The 27,845-nt window shown below is 45.6% G+C and overlaps 1 protein-coding gene across 2 annotated transcripts in view; it reads left to right on the plus strand.

Moving 5' to 3' along the window:
* Nucleotides 1–27,845, plus strand: part of MOB4 (MOB family member 4, phocein) — a 198,040-nt gene that overhangs the window by 30,633 nt on the left and 139,562 nt on the right. For both annotated transcript variants that reach the window (XR_012724753.1, XM_075317824.1), the window contains exon 3: nt 5,220–5,320. Coding sequence is in view for 1 of the 2 variants with exons in the window: in XM_075317824.1 (XP_075173939.1) it covers nt 5,220–5,320 (101 nt within the window). In the remaining variant the exon portion in view is untranslated. The remainder of the gene's footprint in view (nt 1–5,219; nt 5,321–27,845) is intronic.

Consider the following 27,845-nt stretch of genomic DNA (forward strand, 5'->3'; position numbering starts at 1 on the left):
GATGATTGACCTAATCAGTGTGGCGGGGAGAGGCCGGACGCCTTCTCTGCTCCTATCACTGGACGCGGAGAAGGCCTTCGATCGGGTGCATTGGGGCTATCTATTTGAGGTTCTAACCAGATTCGGATTTACTGGCAGCATTTTTAATGCAATTACCTTATACTCTCATCCATCAGCGTCAGTTTTTGTCTCTGGAATGATGTCGGACAAGTTCCCTGTCACAAATGGGACGAGACAAGGGTGTCCGCTATCGCCCCTCATATTCGCCTTGGCGATTTGAACCTTTAGCGGAAAAAATCCGCTCACACCCAGTAATATCAGGAATCCAGGTGGACAGGACAGAGCACAAAATAGGTGTGTTTGCGGACGACATCATTCTAGCAGTAACAAACCCCACAGAGTCATTACCGGCAGCAATGCAAATAATTGATCTGTTCTCTAGAATCTCATATTATAAACTAAACCCGTCTAAATGTCAAGTATTAAACCTAACCCCATCCACAACGTACCCCAAAAAATTCAAGAAGTACCCCTTCAATTGGAATAACGATAGTATTGAGTATCTAGGTATCCGGCTAACACTCTCGGCAGATAAAATGTTATCTCTGAATTATGAGTCCCTGAGGAGGAAAATCCAAGCTGACATATTAAGAATGAAGAAACACGAGCTATCGTGGCTGGGCAGGATAGCATCAGTGAAGATGTTCATTCTCCCGCAGATATTGTATCTGTTCCGTAATCTCCCCATCATATTCCCAATTGAAAATACTAAAAGAGATACAAGCCATCCTTTCCAAACATATTTGGCAGGGAAAACAGCCCAGAGTCCAGGCGGACACACTCTACACCCCTATAAGTAAGGGAGGCCTGGGATACCCCTCAGTGGTCCGCTACTACAGAGCCGCATTATTCCAGCTGCTAAGTTTCATGTGGAACAATGACGATGACCGGCACTGGGTAACCATTGAGAAATATCTGATTGGAGCCACCAGTGTCTCAGCCTTTTTCCATGCACACCACACTTTAATCCCTGGTAGGAATGTTAACATATCCGCAACCATAGACGCGATCATGGAGCTATGGAAGATGTTAACTAATTAATAAATTAGGCCTTATACAAATCGCACTCCTTAAGGCCCCCATAGAGACACTGGAGCATTGTGTCCCTGACCTAAAGCTTAAAAACTGGAAACTATGCCACATCTATTGGGAATCTGTTTGATGGGGAGGAATTAATCACCTTCTCATCATTGCGAGATAGATACAATATACCACAAAGAGACTTCTACAAATATCTGCAGATCCGACATTTCCTATATGGAAGGAAGGAGCAGATGACTGCACCGCCATCTAAGCTGTATTCTGTTACTGAAACCCACCTCACAGATTAAAGCATTGTCTATAAGCTATGATTGTATGCTAGAGAATACCCTGCCCTCGCTAACCACATACCTGCAAAAATGGGAAAGAGACTTACACTGTACCTTCACACCGGATCAATGGCGAGCATCCTTCTTAATTATTGGAAGCCAATCTAAATGCACTAACCACATAGAAAACGCAAGGAAACTATTATATAGGTGGTATCTCACCACCCATAGACTATCTAAGATGTTCCGCAATTCCCCGGACACGTGATGGAGATGTGGAGACCCCAGCGCAGACATATTACACATATGGTGGAAATGTGGTAATGTCAAACGTCTGTGGGAAGCAATAAATCATTTAATATTTCAGATTTGTGGTGTACGAATAACGCTATCCGCACAGCAGGCGCTGCTCGCCATCGATCTGGACTCACTCCCCTACGAGATCCGCAGAGTGATTGTACATATCATTGTGGCAACAAGACTCAAAATCGCAAGTTATTGGAAAAACCCCCAATGCCCCGCATTAACCGAAGTCATCTCACTGATCAATGAGAACTGCCTATCAGAGAAGATATTCGCTTCATCTAACAATAACATAGTGCTATTCTATAAGAAATGGAACAACTGGTTATCTTTCCGTTTTTAAATACTGTTATCAAATGAATCTACAGATGTATATATGGAGAATGTGACCCGGAAATTGATGTATCATCACCATTCTCCCCCTCCCTTGTTTATTTTCCTTTCTAATACCCATATTATTGTGTTTTTTGTTGATAATGTGATGACAATATGATGTATGATGTAACATCTGACATTAATTACTAATAAAAAGTTATGGTTTAAAAAAAAAAAAAAAAAAAAAAAAGGGTCCTATCACACGAAGTTACACCATGAGCACAAACTGGTAAATTTGTTAGTGAAGTACCTCCAAATTTTTTTTTAAAAGTGGCATTATTTATCATTTGCCATTTAAATTTCATATATCCATGTTTGCATGCAACTTAACATACGGAGTGCTGCTTTCTGCAGTCTTTGTTGTGAAGTGTGAATAGGTGCCAGCTGCTGTGACTGTAATATGTAAATTCTGTTCGTGGGCACATAACCTAAAAGTGAGAAATTTGCTGCTACAGCAACATTTTTTGTGAAGTATCAGTGGATTAAAAATGCTCACTATACCCCTTGAATAAACTGTGGGATCCTTTTTTTTTTTTTTTTTGGCGTTTCCTCTTGAAAAAGTGAGAAATTTGGTGTTTAAACATTTTTTGTGAAAAAATTTTTTTGAAAATTTTCAATATGATGACATATCAAATTCTGTGAAGTATCTGTGGGTTCAAAATGCTTACTATACCCCTAGATAAAATCCTTGAGAGGTCTAGTTTCCAGAATGGGTTATGTTGTGGGAGGTTTCTGCTGTTTAGGTACCTTAGGGGCTCAGCAAATGCAACATGTTGCCCGCAATCTATTTCAGCCAAATTTGTGTTCCACAATTCAAATATTGCTCCTTCTGTTCTGAGCCCTCCCATTTGTCCAAACAGAGGTTTCTGACGACATGTAGGGTATCACTGCGCTAAGAAGAAATTGGGTAACAAATTTTGGGAGCCATTTTGTTGTGTTGTTTCTTCTAAAAGTGAATAAATTGGGTCTAGAGCAACATTTTTAGGTAAAATGATTTTGTTTTTATCCATTCCACATTGCTTTGGTTCTTGTGAAGCACCTGAAAGGTTAACCCCTTCACGACCTTGGACGGATCTATCAGTCAAGGATCGTGTCCCGTTAAGCCCTGCCCCCTGCCGCGGGCGGTGGCGGTCGGCACACATCAGCTGTTTTCAACAGCTGACGTGTGCCTGCATGTTGCTAGTGGAATCGCTTCCGCTCGCAACATTTAACCCCTTAAATCTCACTGCCAAAGTCTGGCAGCGAGATCTATATGGCGCGGCCATGGTTTTTACTTACCGCCGCCCCCACCGGAAGTCACGTGAGTGATCACGTGACGTTCGGTGGTTGCCATCGTAGCACAGGGTCATGTGATGACGCCTGCAGCTACGAAGTTTCACTTTCGTTTTTCCTCGGCACGGAGCAGAGGGAAACCGGAAGTGACTGAATCTGCTGTTTTACAGCTGTATAGCTGTGATCAGCAGATAGATAAGAGCGATCGGATTGCTGATCGCTATAGCCCCCTAGGGGGACTAGTAAAATAAATAAAAAAAAAAGTAAAAACAAAAGTTTTAAAAAATAAAAAAACAAAAAACCTAAAAGTTCATATCACCCCCCTTTCACCCCATTGAAAATTAAAGGGTTAAAAAAAAAAAAAAATATACACACACATATTTGGTATCGCCGCGTTCAGAAATGCCCGATCTATCAAAATATAAAATCAATTAATCTGATTGGAATTTTTTTGCCACTACGCCGTTTACCAAATGCCAAAATTACGTTTTTTGGTCGCCGCATGTTTTACGCAAAATGCAATAACAGGCGATCAAAACGTAGCATCTGCGCAAAAATGGTACCATTAAAAATGTTAGCTCGAGACGCAAAAAATAAGCAGTCACTGAGCCATAGATCCTGAAAAATAAAAACGCTACGTGTTTCGGAAAATGGCGCAAAACGTACGCCACTTTTATTAGACAAGCTTGTGAATTTTTTTTAACCCCTTAGATACAAGTAAACCTATACATGTTTGGTGTCTACAAACTCGCACCGACCTGAGGCATCACATAGATACATCAGTTTTACCATATAGTGAACACTGTGAATAAAACATCCCAAAAACTATTGTGCGATCACACTTCTTTTTTTTTTTTTTTTTTTTGCAGTTTTTCCACACTTGGAATTTTTTTGCTGTTTTCCAGTACAATATATGGTAAAAGCTATGGTTTCATTTAAAAGTACAACTCGTCCCGCAAAAAACAAGCCCTCATATGGCAAGATTGACGGAATAATAAAAGTTACGGCTCTCGGAAGAAAAGGAGCAAAAACGCAAAAACGGAAAGTGCCCGGGGGCTGAAGGGGTTAATAAACTTATTGGATGTGGTTTTGAGCAGTGTGAGGGGTGCAATTTTTAGAATGGTGTCACTTTTGGGTATTTTCTGTTCCTTAGGCCTCTCAAAGTCACTTCAAATGTAATGCGGTCCCTAAAAAAAATAAAAAAAATGGTTTTGTAAATTTTGTGGAAAAAATGAGAAATTGCTGATTGAACGTTTAACCCTTCTAACTTCCTAATTCCAAAATTTGTTTTAAAAATTGCGTTGATGTAAAGTAGACAAGTGGGAAATGGTATTTATTAACTATTTTGTGTGACATAACTCTCTTGTTTAAGGGCATAAAAAATAAAAGTTTGAAGATTGCTACATTTGCAAAAGTTTAGTGAAATTTCCGATTTTTATTTATTTTTTGTTCCCCACAAATAAAAGCAAAAATTATTGTCCTAAATGTACCACTATCATGAAGTACAATATGTCACGATAAAAACAGTCTCAGAATCACCGGGATCCGCTGAAGCGTTCCAGAGTTGTAACCTCTGAAAGTGACACTGGTCAGAGTTGCTAAAAATGGCCCTGTCATTAAGTACAAAACTGGCTTCGTCCTTTTAGGGGTTAAGTGAACTTCCTCTTTGACTAGTTCAGCCTGATTGACACATGGGAAGCTGCAGTTCACAAGATATATTGGCACTTATTGTGTATTTGGGACAAGGACATTATTTTGTTGCTGGAAGGAGGTAGAATAACATAATGGTGGTCATGTAACAGTCTTTGGGAACTGGAAAGGTTCCTTATAAACGCTAAAAATCTAACATTGCTTACATCATGTTTTGCTTGGCCCTCATGATGTTTTTTTGTTTTGCAGTATATTCAGCAGAATATAAGAACCGATTGTTCCAACACCGATAAAATTTTAGAACCTCCTGAAGGTCAGGATGAAGGTGTTTGGAAGTATGAACATCTTCGGTAGGTATTATTTACGGGTAAATATGGTTTGTTTATTTTTTGTTTTTTTTGTTTGGCTAAGTTGGCTTACAGTGGACATGTGATGTAAAATTGTGGCATGAGCTATGTGTATAATATAAAACCCCAACACCTCAAGTAGGTATGTAACCAGCATTGGCCTCGTCCCCGGAGGATCCTCTGGTGGGCCCTGGCAACCAATGTATTACAGCAGTTCACTTTCTGCTAACTGCTCACTGGTGTTTTCTGGACAACCCAGAAGAACGGTCTTGCAGTTATAAAACTTGTACTGCTGCAGCTCACTTCAGACTAAGCAGATCGCTGCCTGCCCAGGCCACTTGATTGCTATCTCTGCTAGTGATGGGCGGACCCAGACTGCAAAAGTCCAGATCCGCTTGGTTTCAAAGGTGACCGGGATGCCAGGTGTTTCATCCAGATACGGCACTTGAGAAATTATGAAAAAAAAACAATAAAGAAGATAAGAATGAGGTAAGCACTTCATATGTACCAAGGCTCCGTTGCGGCTGTACACTGCTCGCGCACGGCTATACACTGGGCCGGTCATCATTGCTCATCCATATGCACTGCCTTCACCGGCCGGCCTGGCATCTGATTGATTGCAGTCAGACTCGCCCCCAGCCTGTGTGACAGTGTCTGCCTGCAACCAATCATAGGCGCGGTCTGCGGGTCAGTATCGTAGTATAAAAATAAATAAAACAATTGACATACAATCCTCCCCATATTATGATACCTAGGTCATATAAAGGCCACGGCACTCACATCGGATGCCATACGACAGTGTGACCCTGGCCTGCGATATAGACGAGCATAGAGCCTGTGATTAGAAGCAGTCAGCTGACACTCAGTGTGGGGTCACGTATAACTGCAACCAATCAAGGTGCCGGTGAGCGGGGAAAGCAGTGCATATTTAATGAATGTTAATTAGCTGCTTCAGAAGTGAATTCACGACCTGGAACCAACTTACCACCATAACGGAGCCTCCGTAAGTACAGCGCATGCTCCTATCTTCCCATCTCTTCTACCAACATTTTTAATCTCTGGTTTCTGACCCCCATAGACTTATATGGGGACAGGATTCTGGACCGAAATCTGATTTAGAAAAAAACCCAAAAAACATAACAGGGACTCGCCGGTCCTGGTTATCTGCGAGTCCACCCATCACTAATCGCTGCTATTTTCCCGGGTTGTAAAACCTTGAGTGGTGTGCCAGCATTCTTCAGCTGGATTCTGATTTGCTGCAAAATGACCAACCAGTGTTAGAGATTTATTTTCTCTCTGGCTTCACCCCATCAGGTCAGGGGCTGTGCTATGACTTGTGCACTTCATTGCTGCACGAGGGAGAAACAAAATGGCTCCTACTTTTGCAAAACCATGACGGTAAGTAGAATGTTAGGCAGGCTCAGTCAAAATGCAGGGCAATATAGCCGAAAGACATTGCAAAAATATGCAGTCATTGTAAGGGGTTGGACTTAGCAGCCATATGGGCAGGGCTTACTTGAACATCATATGCAGCCGCGCCGTCGGCACAGACAGGACGACATCGCAATGCTGCAGCGATCGTGGCCAGCTCCACACAGCGCTGCCGGCACAGACAGGAGGAGATCGCAGTGCTGCAGGGATCGTGGCCGGCTCCACACAGCACTTCTGGCACAGACAGGAGGAGGAGCGATGCTGTGTGGAGCGAGGAAAGGTGAGTATAATCGTATATTTATTAATTTTATTTTTTTTTTGTGTTCCACAGGATGCATGACATATAGCAGGGTGGGGGCATATGAACAGGATGATGGCGTATATAGCAGGATGGGAGCACATACCAGGATGGGGGTATATAGCAGGATGCGGCCATATGCCAGGATGGGGTATATAGCAGGACAGGATGCGGCCATATGCCAGGATGGGGTATATAGCATGATGCGGCCATATACCAGGATGAGGTATATAGCAGGATGGGAGCACATACCACGATGGCAGTATATAGCAAGATGGGGTTATACCAGGATGAGGTATTATATAATATAATATAATATATATATAGATAGATAGATATAGAGATAGATATAGATATAGATATATAGATAGATAGATAGATAGATAATTATAATCATTACCAGAATGGGGTACCTTAGTAGAGAATTTGGGGACATTACCCCCATAACAGTGTCAACAGCAGATCCTCGCCCCATAACTGTGTCATGTGACCACATTTTTTGCTTAAAATTTTATTTTCCTATTCTAAAACCAGGGTGCGTCTTATAGTCCGAAAAATACGGTACTTATTTAAATATTTATGATTTTTACCAGCAAGTGTGCAGATGTAATGGACACAGGATAGATCGCAAAACCAAAGCAAAAAAAGCGATCAGACATCCTTAATGCAAAAGTGGGCATTTATAATCAAAGTGGTGTAAAAAGTACATACAATGGGCGGCAGGCTAAACCAGGGAAACACCCTGGAGGCAACAGAAAGCTCCAGAAGTGCAATATGCATCATTACTGATGACTTACATAAAGTGAAAAAACATGTATCAAGAAAGTTCTTATTTAGACACACATATTTTTGCATAAAGAAAAATTGAGATATTGCAAAGGCCTCCCACAAAGTTCATATATTATAGATATGTTAAAAATGTTCAATATATACCTATATACCTATATATATTCAACGGAGTAATAAATACTAGGAGGCTGCCAAGATCTAATGCAGCCAGCACAGAACCATGGCTAGGAGCCTGTCAAACACTGCCTGACAGTGTGTGAACAAAAGGTAGTAACAAGTGGCTAACTTACCAAGTGTTTGACTGACATGTCTAGTGTGTGTGACTGGTATATATGTGGATTTTATGAAGTGTAAAGGAAAAGATGCATGGTTTTCTTATTTTTTCTAAAATGTAAATCAGAATATTGGGATGTGCATTTGCATTCAGCCCCCTGTAGTCTGATACCCCTAAATAAAATCCTGAGTGAACAATTTCCCCCAGAAGTCACAAATTAGTAAATTGAGTCCACCTGTGTGTGTTCTCAGCATAACTACAGTTGTTCTGTAAATGCCTCGGAGGTTTGTTTGGGATCAAATAGCATCATAAAAATCAAGGAACCCCCAGTCAGGTCAGGGGTAAAAGCCAAACAACTAGCCCAAGTGTTGAACATCTCATGGAGCACTATTTAAAACATTATCCAAAAATAAAAGGAGTATGACACCACTAGGAAACCTACCAAGACATGGTCATCCACCTAAACTGACATCCCAAGCAAGGAAGAGCACTAAATAGAGAAGCAGCCAAGAGGCCTGTACAGTATTTGAGTGGCAAGAAGAGATCCATTTTTGATAGCAAGCCATAAGTTTTCAAAAGTGTATGTGGAAGATGATGCTCTGGTCAGATGAGACCAAAGTAGACCTTTTTGGGGTAAATGCAAAACATTGTGTGGCAGAAAACTCATATTTCACATTATTCTTACAACACACTCCCCGTCGGGACTTTGCTGTGCCCAAGTGGCTTCTTTTGTCCTTGCTTTTTTTCTTGCTGAAAAAAGAAGCAAGATGTCAATTGTTTTAGCATTTTTTTTTCCTGTTTTTTCCCCCCAATTGACTTCAATGGAGTCAGGGGAAAAATCAGGAAAAAACGCTTGTGTAATGCCCACGTTGCTTTATTTTATGTGTTTGGGCGTTTTTAAAAAAAACAAACGAAATACAGGATGTGATGTCACAGAGGGAGAAAAGAAAACTATGGCTATGTAGATTCCTTCATAGAAGAAAGCCACATAGCCAGTGTCTGCAGCTGTTTCCTAATCTCCCAGTGTTTACCGCGACACCACTCTGCAGGGACCCCCGCTGACATCACAAGGTGAAGAGTTAATCCCAGTGGAGGATCTCCAGGAAACTCCCACCCCCCTCCTGGGGGATCCTCCTGCATGAATTGTATTCACCTTGTGACATCCCCGGACTTTCCGACAGAGAGGTGTCACGATAAAACACCGCAAGAATATTGAATGCATGGTGCACAGCCTATGCCACATAAGTGCAAGGAACCACTGCTTACATCACAAGATGAATAGAGTTCATGCAGGAGGATCACTGGGATTTTCTGGGGTTCACCTTGACTTCAGTGGGGGTTGCCTGCACTTATTTGGCATAGGCTGTTTGCGGTGTTTTCCTCTCTGCAGGGAAGTCCTGGGATGTCACAAGGTGAGTACAATTCATGCAGGAGGATCACCGGGGTTTCCTGGAGATCTGCCACTGGGATGAACTCTTCACCCTACTCGCCTCTCTGCAGACTCCCGGGACATGGCCGATCGGCTCCAGGACCTCCCGGTAATCAGCTGATGCTGTCACCTGACAGCAGCATCTGATAGTTTAAGTCCGGTCAAAAGCCATTTATTTACCACCCAGCCGGTTTAAACGATCAGCTGACGGCATCATCTGATCGTTTAAGTCCAGCGGTGAAAAGTTGCCTGGCTTTTTAACAATCAGATGATAAATCAGCTGATCGTTCATAAAAGCCGGTGGCTTTTTACCGCCCCGTAAGTTTAAACGATCAGATGATGCTGTTAGGTGACAGGATCAGCTGCTTATTGGCAGGTCCTGGAGCCGATCAGACGTGTCCCGGGAGTCTGCAGTACAATCAGCTGATGTGCCATCTGATTCAGGTCCTTGAACCTGACACATCATCTGATCGGTTTGCCTTCTGATCAGGTGATATTAGATCCGGAATGGACATCGTGGGACCTTCGACCCAGGACTAAGGCGGGGGGGGGTTCTTTAGTTCAATAAAGATGGAGTCACTAATTGTGGTGGTCTATTTCTAATAAAAATATTTTTCTGTTTTTTGTTTTTTTTTTTAATCTTTACTAAAAATTCATAGTGGCCATGTCTAATATTGGCATGACACCATGAAATTCAGGCTTAGGGCCAGCTGATAATACACAGCTAGCCCTAACCCCATTATTACCCAGCGAGCCACCAGACACCAGGGCCACTGAAAGAGTTGGATACAGCGCCAGAAGATGGCGCTTCTATGAACGCGCCATTTTCTGGGGCAGCTGTGGACTGCAATTCGCAGCCTGGGGGGCCCAGAAAGCTTGAGCCACCCTGTAATGCGGATTCTAATCCCCAGCTGCCTAGTTGTACCTGGCTGGACAGAAAAATTGGGCGAAGTCCACCGTAATTTTTTATTTTTAATTATTTCATGAAATTAAGAAAAAAAAAAAAAAGGGCTACCCTATATTTTTGGTTCCCAGCTGGGTACGAATAGGCAGCTGGGGGTTGGGTAAGCCCATGCCTGCCTGCTGTATCTGGCTGGCATACAAAAATATGTTGAAGCCCATGTTGATGATTTTTTTTTTTTTTTTACCCCCCAAAAAAAATAAAATGTGTGGGCTTCCACTGCATTTTCTATTGCTAGCTAAGGGTAACCCAAACAGCTGCTGGCTGCTAACCCCCACTGCTTGGTGTTACCTTCACTGGCAATGGAAAATCCAGGGAAGGCCCAATTTGTGTGTCCAGGAACATACAACTAGGCAGCTGGGGACTAGAATCCGCAGTGCAGGGTGGCCCAAGCTTTCTGGGCACCCCCCCCGCTGCGAATTTCAGTCCGCAGCCACCCCAAAAAATGACCTTTTATAGAAGCTCCATCTTCTGGCACTGTATCAAACTCTACCAGCAGCCCTGGTGTTACACTGTGTGATAAGGGGTTAATACCAGCTTTGTTTTACAAGCTGGTATTAAGCCCGAGATTCTTAATGTCAGGCCAAGTTTGACCTGGCCATTAACAATCTCCAATAAAAAGTTAAAGTATTTTTTTCTCTGTGTGGTGTCTTTATTTCTAATAAAAAAAAAAAAAAAAAAATACACAGACACACTTAGGGACTCCTATCTTTATGGGTGGAAACACATCTATGCGAGCAAAATCGGTCCGACTGGGCTGAAAAAAACTCGGCTGATTTTAGTTCACGTTAGATGCGAGTGCAACGCAAGTGCGATGCTATTTCTGAGATTTTACTAGCGTGTGTAATGCGTGTGTAATGCGTGTGTAATGCGTGTGTAATGCGTATTTTTTACTATGTCATCTGCCATTCAGCGCTGCTACATGGCCGCTGACAGCAGACACAGACAGCCATGTAGCAGAGCTGAATGGCAGATGACAGCAGACACAGACAGAGCCGCACTGTCATAATGAACTCGGGTGAACTTAACTCGATTTCATTGTCATGCTGCGGCTCTGTCTGTGCCGCGTCCTGATTAGCGGTCACCAGTGAAGGACTCACCGGTGACCACTAATCCCCTGAGTGACTGAAGTTAGCAGCCCTCTCTCATACTCACCGATCCCCGGCGCTGCACGGCTTTCTCACTGCTCCGGCGGCTTTTACTATTTTGAAAAAGCCGGCCGCTTATTAAACAATCTCGTATTCCCTGCTTTCCCCGCCCACAGGCGCCTATGATTGGTTGCAGTGAGACACGCCCCCACGCTGAGTGACAGGTGTCACACTGCACCCAATCACAGCAGCCGGTGGGCGTGTCTATACTGTGCATTGAAATAAATAAATAAATAATTAAAAAAAATGGCGTGCGGTCCCCCCCAATTTTAATACCAGCCAGATAAAGCCATACGGCTGAAGGCTGGTATTCTCAGGATGGGGAGCTCCACGTTATGGGGAGCCCCCCACCCTAACAATATCAGCCAACAGCCGCCCAGAATTGCCGCATACATTATATGCGACAGTTCTGGGACTGTACCCGGCTCTTCCCGATTTACCCTGGTGCGTTGGCAAATCGGGGTAATAAGGAGTTATTGGCAGCCCATAGCTGCCAATAAGTCCTAGATTATTCATGTCAGGCGTCTATGAGACACCCTCCATGATTAATCTGTAAGTTACAGTAAATAAACACACACACATGAAAAAATCCTTTATTAGAAATAAAAAACACTATCACATTCCCTCATTACCAATTTAATAAGCCCCAAAAAGCCCTCCATATCCGGCGTACTCCATGAACCTCCAGCGTCGCTTCCAGCATGAAGGTGACAGGAGCTGCAGAAGACACCGCCGCTCCGGTCACCTCCAAGCAGCAACTGAGGTGAGTAGCGCGATCAGCTGAGGTGTCACTGAGGTTACCCGCTGTCACTGGATCCAGTAACAGCGGGTAACCTCAGTGACACCTCAGCTGATCGCGCTACTCACCTCAGTTGCTGCTTGGAGGTGACCGGAGCGGCGGTGTCTTCTGCAGCTCCTGTCACCTTCATGCTGGAAGCGACGCTGGAGGTTCATGGAGTACGCCGGATATGGAGGGCTTTTTGGGGCTTATTAAATTGGTAATGAGGGAATGTGATAGTGTTTTTTATTTCTAATAAAGGATTTTTTCATGTGTGTGTGTTTATTTACTGTAACTTACAGATTAATCATGGAGGGTGTCTCATAGACGCCTGACATGATTAATCTAGGACTTATTGGCAGCTATGGGCTGCCAATAACTCCTTATTACCCCGATTTGCCAACGCACCAGGGTAAATCGGGAAGAGCCGGGTACAGTCCCAGAACTGTCGCATATAATGTATGCGGCAATTCTGGGCGGCTGTTGGCTGATATTGTTAGGGTGGGGGGCTCCCCATAACGTGGAGCTCCCCATCCTGAGAATACCAGCCTTCAGCCGTATGGCTTTATCTGGCTGGTATTAAAATTGGGGGGGACCGCACGCCATTTTTTTTAATTATTTATTTCAATGCACAGTATAGACACGCCCACCGGCTGCTGTGATTGGGTGCAGTGTGACACCTGTCACTCAGCGTGGGGGCGTGTCTCACTGCAACCAATCATAGGCGCCTGTGGGCGGGGAAAGCAGGGAATACGAGATTGTTTAATAAGCGGCCGGCTTTTTCAAAATAGTAAAAGCCGCCGGAGCAGTGAGAAAGCCGTGCAGCGCCGGGGAACGGTGAGTATGAGAGAGGGGGGGAAACTGACCGACAGACTGTGAGAGAGGGACAGAGATAGTGACGGACCGACAGAGAGAGAATAGAGACCGAGAGGGAGAGACCGACTGACAGGGAATAGTGATTGACAGACATTGGGAGACATCGCTCGTTTCCAGTGTTTTAGGAAACATGCGAGAAATGTATTTAGAAAATCGAATGTCACTAAGATGGTGTGAATGCCGTCCCGTGACATCCGATTATTTACACGCTCCCATAGACTTGCATTGGAGAAACTCGCAGTAGAAACTCGCAAAAAAGCAGCATGCTGCGATTTTTTTCTCGGTCCGATTTGGACTGAGAAAAAAATCGCAGATGAGAGCTGAATCATTCACTAACGTGTCCGATTCCAATGCGAGTTTTTCTCGCATTGCTCTACTGCGAGAAACTCGCAAGTGAGAAGCAGCCCTATTACTCCAGCTCACCCCTCCACGATCCTGGTCTTCTGTCTGTTTCCTTCTGTCTTCTTCAACCGATGCAGCTCTACTATATCAGGAAGCAGAGGGGGACGAAGAATGCTTCTGCATCCCATGCTGTGTAATCATTCAATGAATGAGCAGAGACTGTGGGTTGGGTTGTTTCACATCTCCGGTATTTTCCCAGAAGCCGGATCCGGCACACATGCAGTACAGTTACATTCATTTACAGTGAAAGCGCGACACCATGCGGTTGTGCGCTTCATACACAACCGCATTTGTCCGCATGGTGTCGTGCTTCCACTGTAAATGAATGTAACTGCACTGCATGTGTCGGATCCGACTTCCTACAAAATACCGGAGATGTGAAATGGCTCTAAGCGGTGACGTCACCGCTGCCACCGTTGCCATAGTAACTTAACGAGTGGGTCACTATAGCAACGGTGATCTCCTATCGCCTGATTCCCGACACCGCTATTCACCTGCATCAGCTGGTGAATAGCGGCACCGGTAAACGATCTAATAGATCATCATTTTCTTGTCACTTTCATTCCAAAATGGAGATTGAGGAAAAGGGGTTGAACAAGGAAATTGCATCAGAACTTTTTTTTTTCTTTTCACATCCAGCTTTAATGACCTGAAACAAGCAGTCAGTAGTAACAAAAGAAGCACAAAAAAGCAGCTTTTTTCCTGCCAAAACATGCTTTTTTTTGTGTTTGAAAAAGAAGTACTGTGGGCACATAGCCTTATACTCTGCTGACCACTTATATCTGGGGTTTTTTTTAAATCCTGAAAAGACTTGATTGAGGCTAAACCCAGTGGCGTAGCAAACGGGGGGGCGGAGGGGGCGGTCTGCCCCAGGCGGCACGTGTCAGGGAGGCGGCATTTTGGGGGTAAAAAAATAGAAAAACATAGAAGAAATAATAATTGTTGATTTAAGCTCTTACTCTTAACAACCCTTGACATGCTGGGTACGTCCTGGTGACCTGGTACTTAACGACCCATGACGTACCCAGGACGTCATGGCGAAATCGCGGCCGCGAAACCTCGGTGGCTGCGATCGGTGTGCACAAACCTTGCATTCGAGGAGGAGGGGACCTCTGCCTAACCTTGAGAGGGAGGGTGTCCCCTCCCCCGGACCTACGGAGGCTGTGATTGGCTGAGCGGCGTTCGTCAGCCAATCACAGCCACTTGTGATATTTCAGCCATTGAAAATGGCTGAAACATTGAAATCCAGCCATGATCAATGCAGCTATAGCACTGATCACTGGCTGGAGCTGGCTGAACTTTGTTTCACCTGCCCCCAGCTCTGATTGCAGAGATCGGCCTTGTGAGCGATCTCTCCAATCACCTTGGATCTGGGGCCGGTGACCTGTAGGTGACCATTCCCCTCAGCTTCACTTCATCCTTCAAAGCTGAGGAGAGTGATCCCTGCAAGTGCCATTTGGTAAGTGCCCCCGATTCACCGCTGCCCCCGCCACTGCCCCCTTTCAACCGCGCCGCAGCAGCAGTAATCACCGCCCCCGATCCACCGCCGCTACTGCCTCTGATCTGCCACCTCCCTCCTCCATTTGCTGCCCCCCCTGCATCCGCCACCGCTCTCCCCATCAGCCACTGCCCCCCTTCATATGCCACCGCTCTCCCCATCAGCCTCTGCCCCCCTCCATCCGTCACCCGATACCCAAGATACCCAACTTATATATATTCTGGATTATCGATGGCCAACGGAGGGGGGCGGCAAATTGGAAGACCGCCCCGTGCTGCAAAAGCAGTTGCTATGCCACTGGCTAAACCCCCTCAATGGAACTGTTTGCTATAATGAGCAGGTGGTGTCTTTGAGGGTATGTGCGCACGTTGCTTTTTACCTGCTTTTTACCTGCTTTTTTGCTGCTTTTTCTTCTGCGCTGTTTAATGCCAAAATGGATGTGTTCTTCTATTCAAGCAAAGTCTATGGGAATTTGGGTTTCTTGTTCACACTATGTTGTTCAAAATGCTGCCTTTTTGTAGCAGAACTTTGGTCAAAAACTCAGCTTTGCAGTGCAAAACCCAAATGGCAAAAACAATTGACATGTTGCTTCTTTGAAAAGCTGAGTTTTTGACCAAAGTTCTGCCACAAAAAGGCAGCATTTTGAACAACATAGTGTGAACAAGAAACCCAAATTCCCATAGACTTTGCTTGAATAGAAGAACACATCCATTTTGGCATTAAACAGCGCAGAAGAAAAAGCAGCAAAAAAGCAGGTAAAAAGCAGGTAAAAAGCAACGTGCGCACATACCCTCAGACTCCTTTTGTTTCATTGTGTGTGTATATATGTGTGTGTGTGTATATATGTATACATATATGTGTATGTATGTATGTATGTGTATATGTATATATATGTATATATATATATGTATATGTGTGTGTGTGTGTGTTTACTGTGTGTGTATACATAATATACACACACACACACACGTCTGCCATATTAGATTTTTTTTTGCTATAGCAGCTAAGTTTTCAAGACCATTTACAGTTTCATAAAATACAGAATTGCAATGTATCCATAAAAATCATTCATCTGAATTGACCCATTGGTCTGAGTGCTGTCCATTAGGCTATGTGTGCACTTTGCAGTTCAATTCTGCAGCGTGTAAGTCACTGCGTGTGCGTCTCTGAACGCAGCCGAAAAAGCTTTCGGCAGAACGCAACGTGCGCACATTCCTGGAGAATTCATGCGTTCTGGATGCTTTCTCTGCCATAGACAGAGTGGGAAAAGCATCCAGAACGCACATTTTTCACAGTACGCACCCACTCAGCTCTGCAGCATCCCCATAGACTTTCAGCAGAGCCGAGTGGGACTGCACTGTCATGGCTGGCTGCAAGACAGTGCTGTGTGATCAGAATGAACTCGAATGAACTTCACCTGACTTCATTGTGATCCAGCGGCTCTGTGCATGTGCTGAAGGACTCACCTGTGATCGCTAATCCCCTGAGTGACTGCAGTGAGCCACACGATCAGCTGTGCTTTCACTTAGGTTACTCGCGGTCACAGCTGCAGTCCTCCTGAGAGCGGTGGCCACGAGTAACCTCAGTGACAGCACAGCTGATTACGCGACTCACTTCAGTTTCTGCATGGAGCTCACAGAAGCGGCGGTGTTCTAGTGCCGCTCCTGTCAGCTTCCTATGTAGCAGAGCTGGAAGCGTCGTGGGACCTTGCGTGGATTACGTCGGACCTGGAGGTGTTTTTGAGGGATTAATAAAGTGGTGAAAAAAGTGTTTGTTTTTTTTCTTTTTGTCTTTCATTATTACAATTAAATGATTTTTTGATGTGTGTGTTTATTTACTTTAACATACAGGTTCATCATGGAAGGTATCTCGGGGAGACGCCTGCCATAATTAACCTAGGACTTAGTGGCAGCTATGGGCTGCTGCCATTAACTCCTTATTACCCCGTTTGCCACCGCACCAGGGCAATTCGGGATGAGCCGGTAAAGTCCCGGGACTGTCGCGTCTAATGGATGCGGCAATTCCGGGCGGCTGCTGGCTGATATTGTTAGGCTGGGGCTCCTCATAACGTGGAGCTCCCCATCCTGAGAATACCAGCCTTCAGCTGTGTGGCTTTACCCCTGGCTGGTATCCAAATGGGGGGGGGGGGGGGGGGACCGCACATCCTTTTTTTTTTAATTTTTTTTTCTTCATTTAGTTTTTTTTACTGCTCGATATAGATTCGCCCACCGGCGGCTGTAATTGGTTGCAGTGAGACAGCTGTCACTCAGCGTGGGGGCGTGTCTGACTGCAACCAATCATAGGCGCCGGTGGGCGGGGGAAGCCGGGAATACGTGATGGATTATTGAGCGGCCGACATTTTCAAAAGAGAAGAAGCCACCACAGTGTGAATGCCGTGCATCGCCACGCCGGTGATCGTGGATCGGTGAGTATGAGAGAGGGGGTGGGAGGGAGAGACCGACATGGACAGAGAGAGAGAGATAGAGACACAGAGGGAGAGCGACAGACTGACCGACATAGAGAAAGACGAAAGACCTCCCTTTATGTTAAATAAAAACATGTGGATCGCAATAATAATGCAATGAAAGCGCACTGCTTCACATTTTGGCAGCGATTTACTACAACTCATTGATTTCAATGGGTGTAGAACGCAGCCAAAATGGTCAAAACAATTGACATGCTGCTTCTTTGAACGCATGGTTTTTGCCCAAAATTATGCAAATTAAACGCAGCGTTTGGAAACGCAAAGTGCGGACAAGAAATTCACATTTTTCATAGACTTTGCTGGAAAATCAAAACGCATGCCTTTTGGCATGAAAACGCTTCAGTTCAAAACGGACCTGAAAACCAGGTGGAAACAGAAAGTGCTGACACAGCCTTACTTTATTTTTTTTTTTTTTTTTTTTATGGATAGCACTTGGACCGAAAATAGTCACATGAACCTGGCCTAAATGATATCTTTACTCCAAGTAGGATGCAAATACCCACAAATAAAGCAGTCTGCTCCTTAAGTCCATATTGATTATATACAGTGCTGGCCAAAAGTATTGGCACCCCTGCAATTCTGTCAGATAATACTCAGTTTCTTCTTGAAAATGATTGCAATCACATTCTTTGGTATTATTATCTTCATTTAATTTGACTTCAATGAAAGAAAAAAAAAAATTGTCATAAAGCCAAATTGGATATAATTCCACACCAACATAAAAAAGGGGGTGGACAAAAGTATTGGCACTGTTTGAAAAATCATCTGATGCTTCTCTAATTTGTGTAATTAACAGCACCTGTAACTTACCTGTGGCACCTAACAGTGGTGTTTGCAATAACTAAATCACACTTGCAGCCAGGTGACATGGATTAAAGTTGACTCAACCTCTAACCTGTGTCCTTGTGTGTACCACATTGAGCATGGAGAAAAGAAAGAAGACCAAAGAACTGTCTGAGGACTTGAGAATCAAAATTGTGAGGAAGCATGAGCAATCTCAAGGCTAAAAGTCCATCTCCAAAGACCTGAAAGTTCCTGTGTCTACAGTGCGCAGTATCAACGAGAGGTTTAAAGCCCATGGCACTGTGTCTAACCTCCCTAGATGTGGAAGGAAAAGAAAAATTGACGAGAGATTTCAACACAAGATTGTGCGGATGGTGGATAAAGAACCTCGACTAACATCCAAACAAGTTCAAGCTGCCCTGCAGTCCGAGGGTACAACAGTGTCAACCCGTACTATCCATCGGCGTCTGAATGAAAAGGGACTGCATGGTAGGATACCCAGGAAGATCCCACTTCTTACCCGGAGACATAAAAAAGCCAGGCTGGAGTTTGCCAAAACTTACCTGAGAAAGCCTAAAACGTTTTGGAAGAATGTTCTCTGGTCAGATGAGACAAAAGGTGGAGCTTTTTGGGAAAAGCCATCAACACAGAGTTTACAGGGAAAAAAAGGCATTCAAAGATAACCACACGGTCCCTACAGTCAAACATGGCGGAGGTTCCCTGATGTTTTGGGGTTGCTTTGCTGCCTCTGGTGCTGGACTGCTTGACCATGTGCATGGCATTATGAAGTCTGAAGACTACCAACAAATTTTGCAGCATAATGTAGGGCCCAGTGTGAGAAAGCTGGGTCTTCCTCAGAGGTCATGGGTCCTCAGCAGGACAATGACCCAAAACAAACTTAAAAAAGCACTAGAAAATGGTTTGATAGAAAGCACTGGAGACTACTAAAGTGGCCAGCAATGAGTCCAGACCTGAATCCCATAGAACACCTTTTGGAGAGATCTCAAAATGGCAGTTTGGAGGAGGCACCCTTCAAATCTCAGGGACCTGGAGCAGTTTGCCAAAGAAGAATGGTCTAAAATTCCAGGAGAGCATTGTAAGAAACTCATTGATTGTTGCACAACCTTTAGCCAAAATAACTGCGAACAACCGCTTCCGGTAACCAAGTATTAGGCTAAGGGTGCCAATACTTTTGTCTAGCCCATTTTTGGAGTTTTGTGAAATGACCAATGATTTGATTTGTGTTTCATTCTCTTTTTGTGTTTTTTCATTGCAAGCAAAATAAATGAAGATAATACCAAAGAGTTTGTGACTGCAATCATTTTCAGGAAGAAACTGAGTATTCTCTGACAGAATTGCAGGGGTGCCAATACTTTTGGCCAGCACTGTAACTGTATCTTGGATATGTTTTTTGGTAAACCGCCAAACTGCCAAAACATGTTATTTGTGCAGTGCTTTTTTTTTTTTTTTTTTTTTTATGCATTTTTGAGTGCAGTTTTGTCACAAACCTGCAACCAAATCTTTGCCAGCAAAGTCAATGAGAATCCCGAAGTGTAGTGCACATGTGAGTATTTTCTCTTTTTCAGATTTGATGGCCAGAATAACCTGCAGCATGTCGATTTTTTTTTTTTTTTTTTTTTTCTCAACTATTGCTTTCAATTGAAAAACACATACAAAAACGCACATTTTTGTGCTGCATTTTTCCTGCTAAGAGATGCAGAATTGGTGAACATAAACACACACACACGGTGAAATGAGTATTGAGCACGTCAGCAATTTTCTAAGTAAATATATTTCTACAGGTACTATTGACGTGAATTTATCACCAGATATCGGTAACAGCCCATCCAATCCACACAGGCAAAGAAAGCAAACCATAGATGTCTATAAATTAAGTTGTGTAATAATGAGAGATAACACAAGGAAAAAGTATTGAAAACACGAAGAAAAAGGTGCAAAAAGCCATGGAAAGTCATGACTCCAGCTGAAATCGATCGGTAATTAGAAAGTACTCTTCAGAAGGTTGTAGAATTATCAGCTGATTGAACTGATGGCGTATAGAAAGATGTCTCATTACCATTGTGCCACACAAAAAACATCTTGTGATGGGTAAAAACAAGTTAGCTGTCGCAAGACCTTTTCAACCTTATTGTTGCAAAACATACTGATAGCATTGGCTACTGAAGAATCTCTCAGCTATTAACCCCTTCAGCCCCCGGGCACTTTCCGTTTTTGCGTTTTTTGTTTTTTGCTTCTTTTCTTCCAAGAGCCGTAACTTTTTTATTATTCCGTCAATCTTGCCATATGAGGGCTTGTTTTTTGCGGGACGAGTTGTACTTTTAAATGAAATCATAAGTTTTACCATATAGTGTACTGGAAAACGGCAAAAAAATTCCAAGTGCGGAAAAATTGCAAAAAAAGTGGGATCGTACAATAGTTTTTGGGATATTTTATTCACGGTGTTCACTATATGGTAAAACTGATGTGTGGGTGTGATGCCTCAGGTCGGTGCGAGTTTGTAGACACCAAACATGTATAGGTTTACTTGTATCTAAGGGGTTAAAAAAAATTCACAAGTTTGTCCAATAAAAGTGGCGCACGTTTTGCGCCATTTTCCGAAACACGTAGAGTTCTTATTTTTTGGGATCTATGGCTCAGTGATGGCTTATTTTTTGCGTCTCGAGCTGACGTTTATAATGGTACCATTTTTGCGCAGATGCTACGTTTTGATCGCCTGTTATTGCATTTTGCGCAAAACTTGCGGCGACCAAAAAACGTAATTTTGGCGTTTGGAATTTTTTTGCCACTACGCCGTTTACCAATCAGAATAATTGATTTTATATTTTGATAGATCGGGCATTTCTGAACGCGGCGATACCAAATATGTGTATATTTATTTATTTTTTAACCCTTTAATTTTCAATGGGGGGAAAGGGGGGTGATTTGAACTTTTAAATTTTTTTTTTTTTTTTATTTTTTAAAACTTTTTTTTTTACTTTTTTTTTTTATTTTACTAGTCCCCCTAGGGGGCTATAGCAATCAGCAATCCGATCGCTGATCGCTATCTGCTGATCACAGCAATACCGCTGTAATCAGCAGATTCACTCACTTTGGTTTTCCCTCTGCTCTCGGCCGAGGGAAAATGAAAGTGAAAGATCATAGCAGCAGGCGTCATCACATGACCCTGTGCTACGATGGCAACCACCGATAGTCACGTGATAACACACGTGACTTCCGGTGGGGGCGGCGGTAAGTAACAAACATGGCCGCGCGCATTTAAATCTTGCTGCCAGACTTTGGCAGCAAGATTTAAGGGGTTAATGGCCGCGGGTGGAAGCGATTCCACCCGCGGCTAGCAGGCACACATGTCAGCTGTTGAAAACAGCTGATATGTGTGCCGATCCACGCCGCCTGCCCGCGGCAGGGGGCGGGGCTTAACGGGACACGATCCTGGACGGATAGATCCGTCCAAGGTCGTGAAGGGGTTAAAGGTTCCAGTGAGCACTGTTTGGGCCATAATCTGGAAGTGGAAAGCACATCATTTCACTATAAAGCAGCAACATTCCAGGTGCTTTCCTCAAGATTTCAGAGGAGTGAAAAGAATTTTCAGAAGAGTTGTCCAAGAGCAAATAACCACCTGTGGAGAGCTACAGAAAGACCTGGAATCAGCAGGTATAATTAATAGAAAACTGTAAGTAATGCATTCCACCTCCATGGCCTGTGTACATGCTCACCATGTAAGACTCTTCGCTGAACAAAAAGCATGTTCAATAGCGTTTTAAAGTTTGCTCAACAGCCTGTGAAATACCGGGAGAATATAGTCTGGTCAGATAAGACCAAATTTAAGTCTTTGGATGTCATAATACAACCATATTTGGAGGCCAAAAGGCATTGCACATTGCCCCCAAAACACCATATTAATAGTGACGTTTGCAGGTCGGGCTGTTTTTCAGCATATGGCACTGGCAATCCTCATGTAACTTAAAGGGAACTTGTCAGGTCCAATATGCATCCAGAACCATGAGCAGTTCTGGGTGCATATTGCTAATCCCTGCCTAACAGTCCCTGTAGCTAGTAGCATAAATAAACAGATCTTTAGAAAAAGTATTACTAAAGATTGTTTATTGTATCCTAATGATGCCAGTGACTAGTCGCTAAGGACGTTACTTCCTTTGGCCAGTCGGCCCACATAGCATGTGGGCGTACTAACATGCTAATGAATGTGCAGCGGTTGGCGGAGGATGGATGCGCACTGCGCATGATCTGGAGTACCTGGGACCTCCAGTCATGTGCACTAAACTGATGCCAGGTGTACGTTTCCCGACTTCAGTGAGGTATAGTGCTCATCCATCCTCCGCTAGTCGCCATTAAGAGTGAGGTATGTGCGGCATAGCTGCTCATTTATTAGCATGTTAGTACTCCCACAGGGGCGTGCTAACATGCTAATAGGGCCAACTATCCAAGGTAAGTAATGCCTCATTAGCATATAATAAACTATCTTTAGAAATACTTTTTCTACAAATCTGTTTATGCTAGTGTAAACAGGGACTGTTAGGCAGGAATCACTAATATGCACCTAGACCTGCTCTTGGTTCTGGCTGCATATTGCACCTGACAGTATCCTTTTTAAGGAAGGATGAATGAACAAATGTATCTATACATTTTGATACAAATCTGCTTTCATCTACGAGGATGATGATGTTACGTGGATGGACATTTCAGCATGACAATGGTCCCAAGCACAGCCATGGAAACTCAATTGGTTTCAGAGAAAGCAAACAAAGCTGCTAGAATAAGCCAGCCAATCACCTGACCTGAATCCAATAGAAAATGTATGGAAGGAACAAAAGCTCAAAGTAGTTCAGAGAAGCCCATAGAATCTTCAGGACTTGAATGTTTGTGTGGAAGAATTGGACCAAAATCACACTTGAGCAATGCATGTGACTAGTTTCTCTGTACAGAATACATTTTGAAACTGTCATCAGCAACAATGGTTTCATGGAGCCATACAAGGGTAGAGATTGATGGAAATCGAGCAGGTTGTGAAGGGGGATTTACACGTTTGGCCACTGAGGGAGTGCCTGTTCTTGGGTTGGAGTCATTCTGTGCAGACCGAATTCCTTTTTAATATACGCATGGTATATATTTTCTATTTTTTTTTTATTTTTTTTTTATTTTTATTCCATTTTTAAAATTTGTAAGGGATCAATCAGACATCTGCTTTTTTCCCACATATGAGTAAAAACGGTCTTAGTTTTATTTTGTATATTGTTTAATCATTTTTTTTTTAGTAGAGTTTGTCACGCTTCTCTTATCTAGCTGTCTGATAAATTAACAGTGAGGAAATGGACATTGGACTTTTATTTTTTGTTTTTGATTGAACACTGATATCAGACATGTCTCCATGATTTTACGTGGACCACTCAGTCAAAAAAAGTTAGGGCTTTGGACAGTCCCCCCATAGGCTATACTAGGTACTATTGCTATCCATAAAAAATATAGAACTCAAATGTGGAAAAACTGATGTCCAAATGAGCCCTTGGCATAAGAAAAAGTGTGTTGTTTGTTTTGTTTTTTTTTGTTTTTGTTTTTTTTTTTATGGTTGTTTGCTATACAGGACCATTTTTGAAGGGCGCAACAATATAAATTATGTACTGAACAGAAAACTACAGTTTTTAAAGCGAACATTTGTTTACATTTTGTGTGTATCTTCTGTGTTAAAAAATTACAATATGCCCAAAGGTATATCGGATGACAAAACATTATTGGTTACATTGCAAGCACATATCATGTTATAGTCAGTACAGTTATCTTAAAGGGGTGGTTCACCCATTTTTTTTATTTTCTGTAGAAGTTCTACTTACAATTCTAGGTATTTTCTCCATTGGCTTGTGTTTCCATTTCTGGCACTGAGCGGCACTATGCTGCACGCTCAGTGCCTGTCACATGACCCCCTGGAGCTGTGGCCGCCAGCATCCTCTGACGTCCCGGCATTTCCGGGCTCTCAAACAAGACGGGTACGTCAGAGGAGGCTGGCACCACTCAGATTGAGTGACAGGGCTGTGGGCGGTGACTACCGCACGTCACAGCTCAGCATCGAGGGGAGGATCCGGAGGACGTCAGTGTGGAGCCGGCTTAGCGTCCTGCAGATGGTGAGGCACGGGGCGCCAGTATGCAGTACGGGGGGGGGGAGGTTCTTCAGCTGAATCCCCCCCTGCATGTAAGTATGTGCTCACACTGTCCACCCGCCCGCTCTGCTGCGATGTCAGGAGAGCGGCCGGTGTCGGGCAGTGTGATCATCTGCTCCTCCCAGCAGCAAGACACTGACAGGCATGTCACCGCTGTGCTCTGCCATCTGTCCTGCTGCATGGGGCCATCTGTCCTGCTGCATGGGACCAACTGTCTGCACTCTGTCACCTGCACCACAAGTCACAGAGTGGAGACAGTTGGTGACAGAGCACCTCTGCCCCCCCCTCTTCTTTCCCCACTCTCCCCCCCCCCCTCTCTCTCTTCTCCCCCGCCCTCTCTCTCTTCTCCGCCCCTCTCTTTTCTCCCCCCCTCTTCTCCCCCCCCTCTCTCTTCTCCCCCCTCTCTCTTCTCCCCCCTCTCTCTTCTCCCCCTCTCTCTCTCCCCCCTCTCTCTTCTCCCCCCTCTCTCTTCTCCCCCCTCTCTCTTCTCCCCCCCCTCTCTCTTCTCCCCCCCTCTCTTCTCCCCCCCTCTCTCTTCTCCCCCCCTCTCTCTTCTCCCCCCCCTCTCTCTTCTCCCCCCCCTCTCTCTTCTCCCCCCCTCTCTCTTCTCCCCCTCTCTCTCTCTCCCCCTCTCTCTCTCTTCTCCCCCCCTCTCTTCCCCCACCCTCTCTCTCTCCCCCCCTCTCTCTCTTCTCCCCCCCTCTCTCTCTCCCCCACTCTCTCTCTCTCCCTCTCTCTCTTCTCTCCCCCCCCACTCTCTCTCTCTTCTCCCCCCACTCTCTCTCTCTTCTCCCCCCCTCTCTCTCTCTCTCTCCCCCCTCTCTCTCTCTCTCTCTTCTCCCCCCCACTCTCTCTCTCTTCTCCCCCCCTCTCTCGTCTCTTCTTCTCCCCCCCTCTCTCTCCTCTCTCTTCTCCCCCCTCTCTCTCTCTCTCCTCTCCCCCCCCACTCTCTCTCTCTCTTCTCCCCCCCTCTCTCTCTCTTCTCCCCCTCTCTCTCTCTTCTCCCCCCCTCTCTCTCTCTCTCTCCCCCCCTCTCTCTCTCTCTTCTCCCCCCCCTCTCTCTCTCTCTCTCTCCCCCCCTCTCTCTCTCTCTCTCCCCCCCCTCTCTCTCTCTCTCTTCTCTCCCCCCCCTCTCTCTCTCTCTTCTCCCCCCCTCTCTCTCTCTCTCTCTCCCCCCTCTCTCTCTCTCTTCTCCCCCCTCTCTCTCTCTCTCTCTCTCCCCCCCCTCTCTCTCCCTCTTCTCCCCCCTCTCTCTCTCTCTCTCTTCTCCCCCCCTCTCTCTCTCTCTTCTCCCCCCCCTCTCTCTCTCTCTCTCCCCCCTCCTCTCTCTCTCTCTCTTCTCCCCCTCCTCTCTCTCCCTCTTCTCTCCCCCTCTCTCTCTCTCTCTTCTCCCCCCCTCTCTCTCCTCTCTCTCTCTCTTCTCCCCCCTCTCTCTCTCTCTCTCTTCTCCCCCCCTCTCTCTCTCTCTTCTCCCCCCCCTCTCTCTCTCTCTTCTCCCCCCCCTCTCTCTCTCTCTTCTCCCCCCTCTCTCTCTCTCTCTCTTCTCCCCCCTCTCTCTCTCTCTTCTCCCCCCTCTCTCTCTCTTCTCCCCCCCCTCTCTCTCTCTCTCTTCTCCCCCCCTCTCTCTCCCTCTTCTCCCCCCTCTCTCTCTCTCTCGTTCTCCCCCCCTCTCTCTCTCTCTCTTCTCCCCCCTCTCTCTCTCTCTCTCTTCTCTCTCCCCTCCTCTCTCTCTCTTCTCCCCCCCCTCTCTCTCTCTCTTCTCCCCCCCCCTCTCTCTCTCTCTCTCCCCCCCCTCTCTCTCTTCTCCCCCCCTCGTCTCTCTCTCTCTTCTCCCCCCTCTCTCTCTCTCTTCTCCCCCCCCTCTCTCTCTCTCTCTTCTCCCCCCCTCTCTCTCTCTCTTCTCCCCCCCTCTCTCTCCCTCTTCTCCCCCCCTCTCTCTCTCTCTCTTCTCCCCCCCTCTCTCTCTCTCTCTTCTCCCCCCCTCTCTCTCTCTCTCTCTTCTCCCCTCCTCTCTCTCTCTTCTCTCCCCCCCTCTCTCTCTCTCTTCTCCCCCTCTCTCTTCTCTCTCTTCTCCCCCCCCTCTCTCCTCTCTTCTCCCCCCCCCTCTCTCTCTCTCTTCTCCCCCCCCTCTCTCTCTCTCTCTTCTCCCCCCTCTCTCTCTCTCTCTCTTCTCCCCCCCTCTCTCTCTCTCTCTCTTCTCCCCCCCTCTCTCTCCCTCTTCTCCCCCCTCTCTCTCTCTCTCTTCTCCCCCCCTCTCCTCTTCTCTCTCTTCTCCCCCCCTCTCTCTCTCTCTCTCTTCTCCCCCTCCTCTCTCTCTCTTCTCCCCCCCCTCTCTCTCTCTCTTCTCCCCCCCCTCTCTCTCTCTTCTCCCCCCTCTCTCTCTCTTCTCCCCCCCCTCTCTCTCTCTCTCTCTCCCCCCCCTCTCTCTCTCTTCTCCCCCCCCTCTCTCTCTCTCTCTTCTCCCCCCCTCTCTCTCTCTCTCTTCTCCCCCCCTCTCTCTCTCTTCTCCCCCCCCTCTCTCTCTCTCTCTTCTCCCCCCCTCTCTCTCTCCTCTTCTCGCCCCCCTCTCTCTCTCTCTCTTCTCCCCCCTCTCTCTCTCTCTCTCTTCTCCCCCCCCTCTCTCTCTCTCTCTTCTCCCCTCCTCTCTCTCTCTTCTCCCCCCCCTCTCTCTCTCTCTTCTCCCCCCCCCTCTCTCTCTCTCTCTTCTCCCCTCCTCTCTCTCTCTCTCTTCTCCCCCCTCTCTCTCTCCCTCTTCTCCCCCCTCTCTCTCTCTCTCTCTTCTCTCCCTCCCCTCTCTCTCTCTTCTCCCCCCCTCTCTCTCTCTCTTCTCCCCCCCCTCTCTCTCTCTCTTCTCCCCCCCTCTCTCTCTCTCTCTCTCTCCCCCCTCTCTCTCTCTCTTCTCCCCCCTCTCTCTCTCTCTTCTCCCCCCCCTCTCTCTCTCTCTCTTCTCCCCCCCTCTCTCTCTCCTCTTCTCCCCCCTCTCTCTCTCTCTCTCTTCTCCCCCCCCTCTCTCTCTCTCTCTCTTCTCCCCCCTCTCTCTCTCTCTCTCTTCTCCCCTCCCTCTCTCTCTCTCTTCTCCCCCCCTCTCTCTCTCTCTCTTCTCCCCCCCTCTCTCTCTCTTCTTCTGCCCCCCCTCTCTCTCTCGTTCTCCCCCCCCCGTCTCTCTCTCTTCTCCCCCCCTCTCTCTC

Source organism: Anomaloglossus baeobatrachus, chromosome 7 (genome assembly GCF_048569485.1).
Source record: "Anomaloglossus baeobatrachus isolate aAnoBae1 chromosome 7, aAnoBae1.hap1, whole genome shotgun sequence".
NCBI lineage: Eukaryota > Metazoa > Chordata > Amphibia > Anura > Aromobatidae > Anomaloglossus > Anomaloglossus baeobatrachus.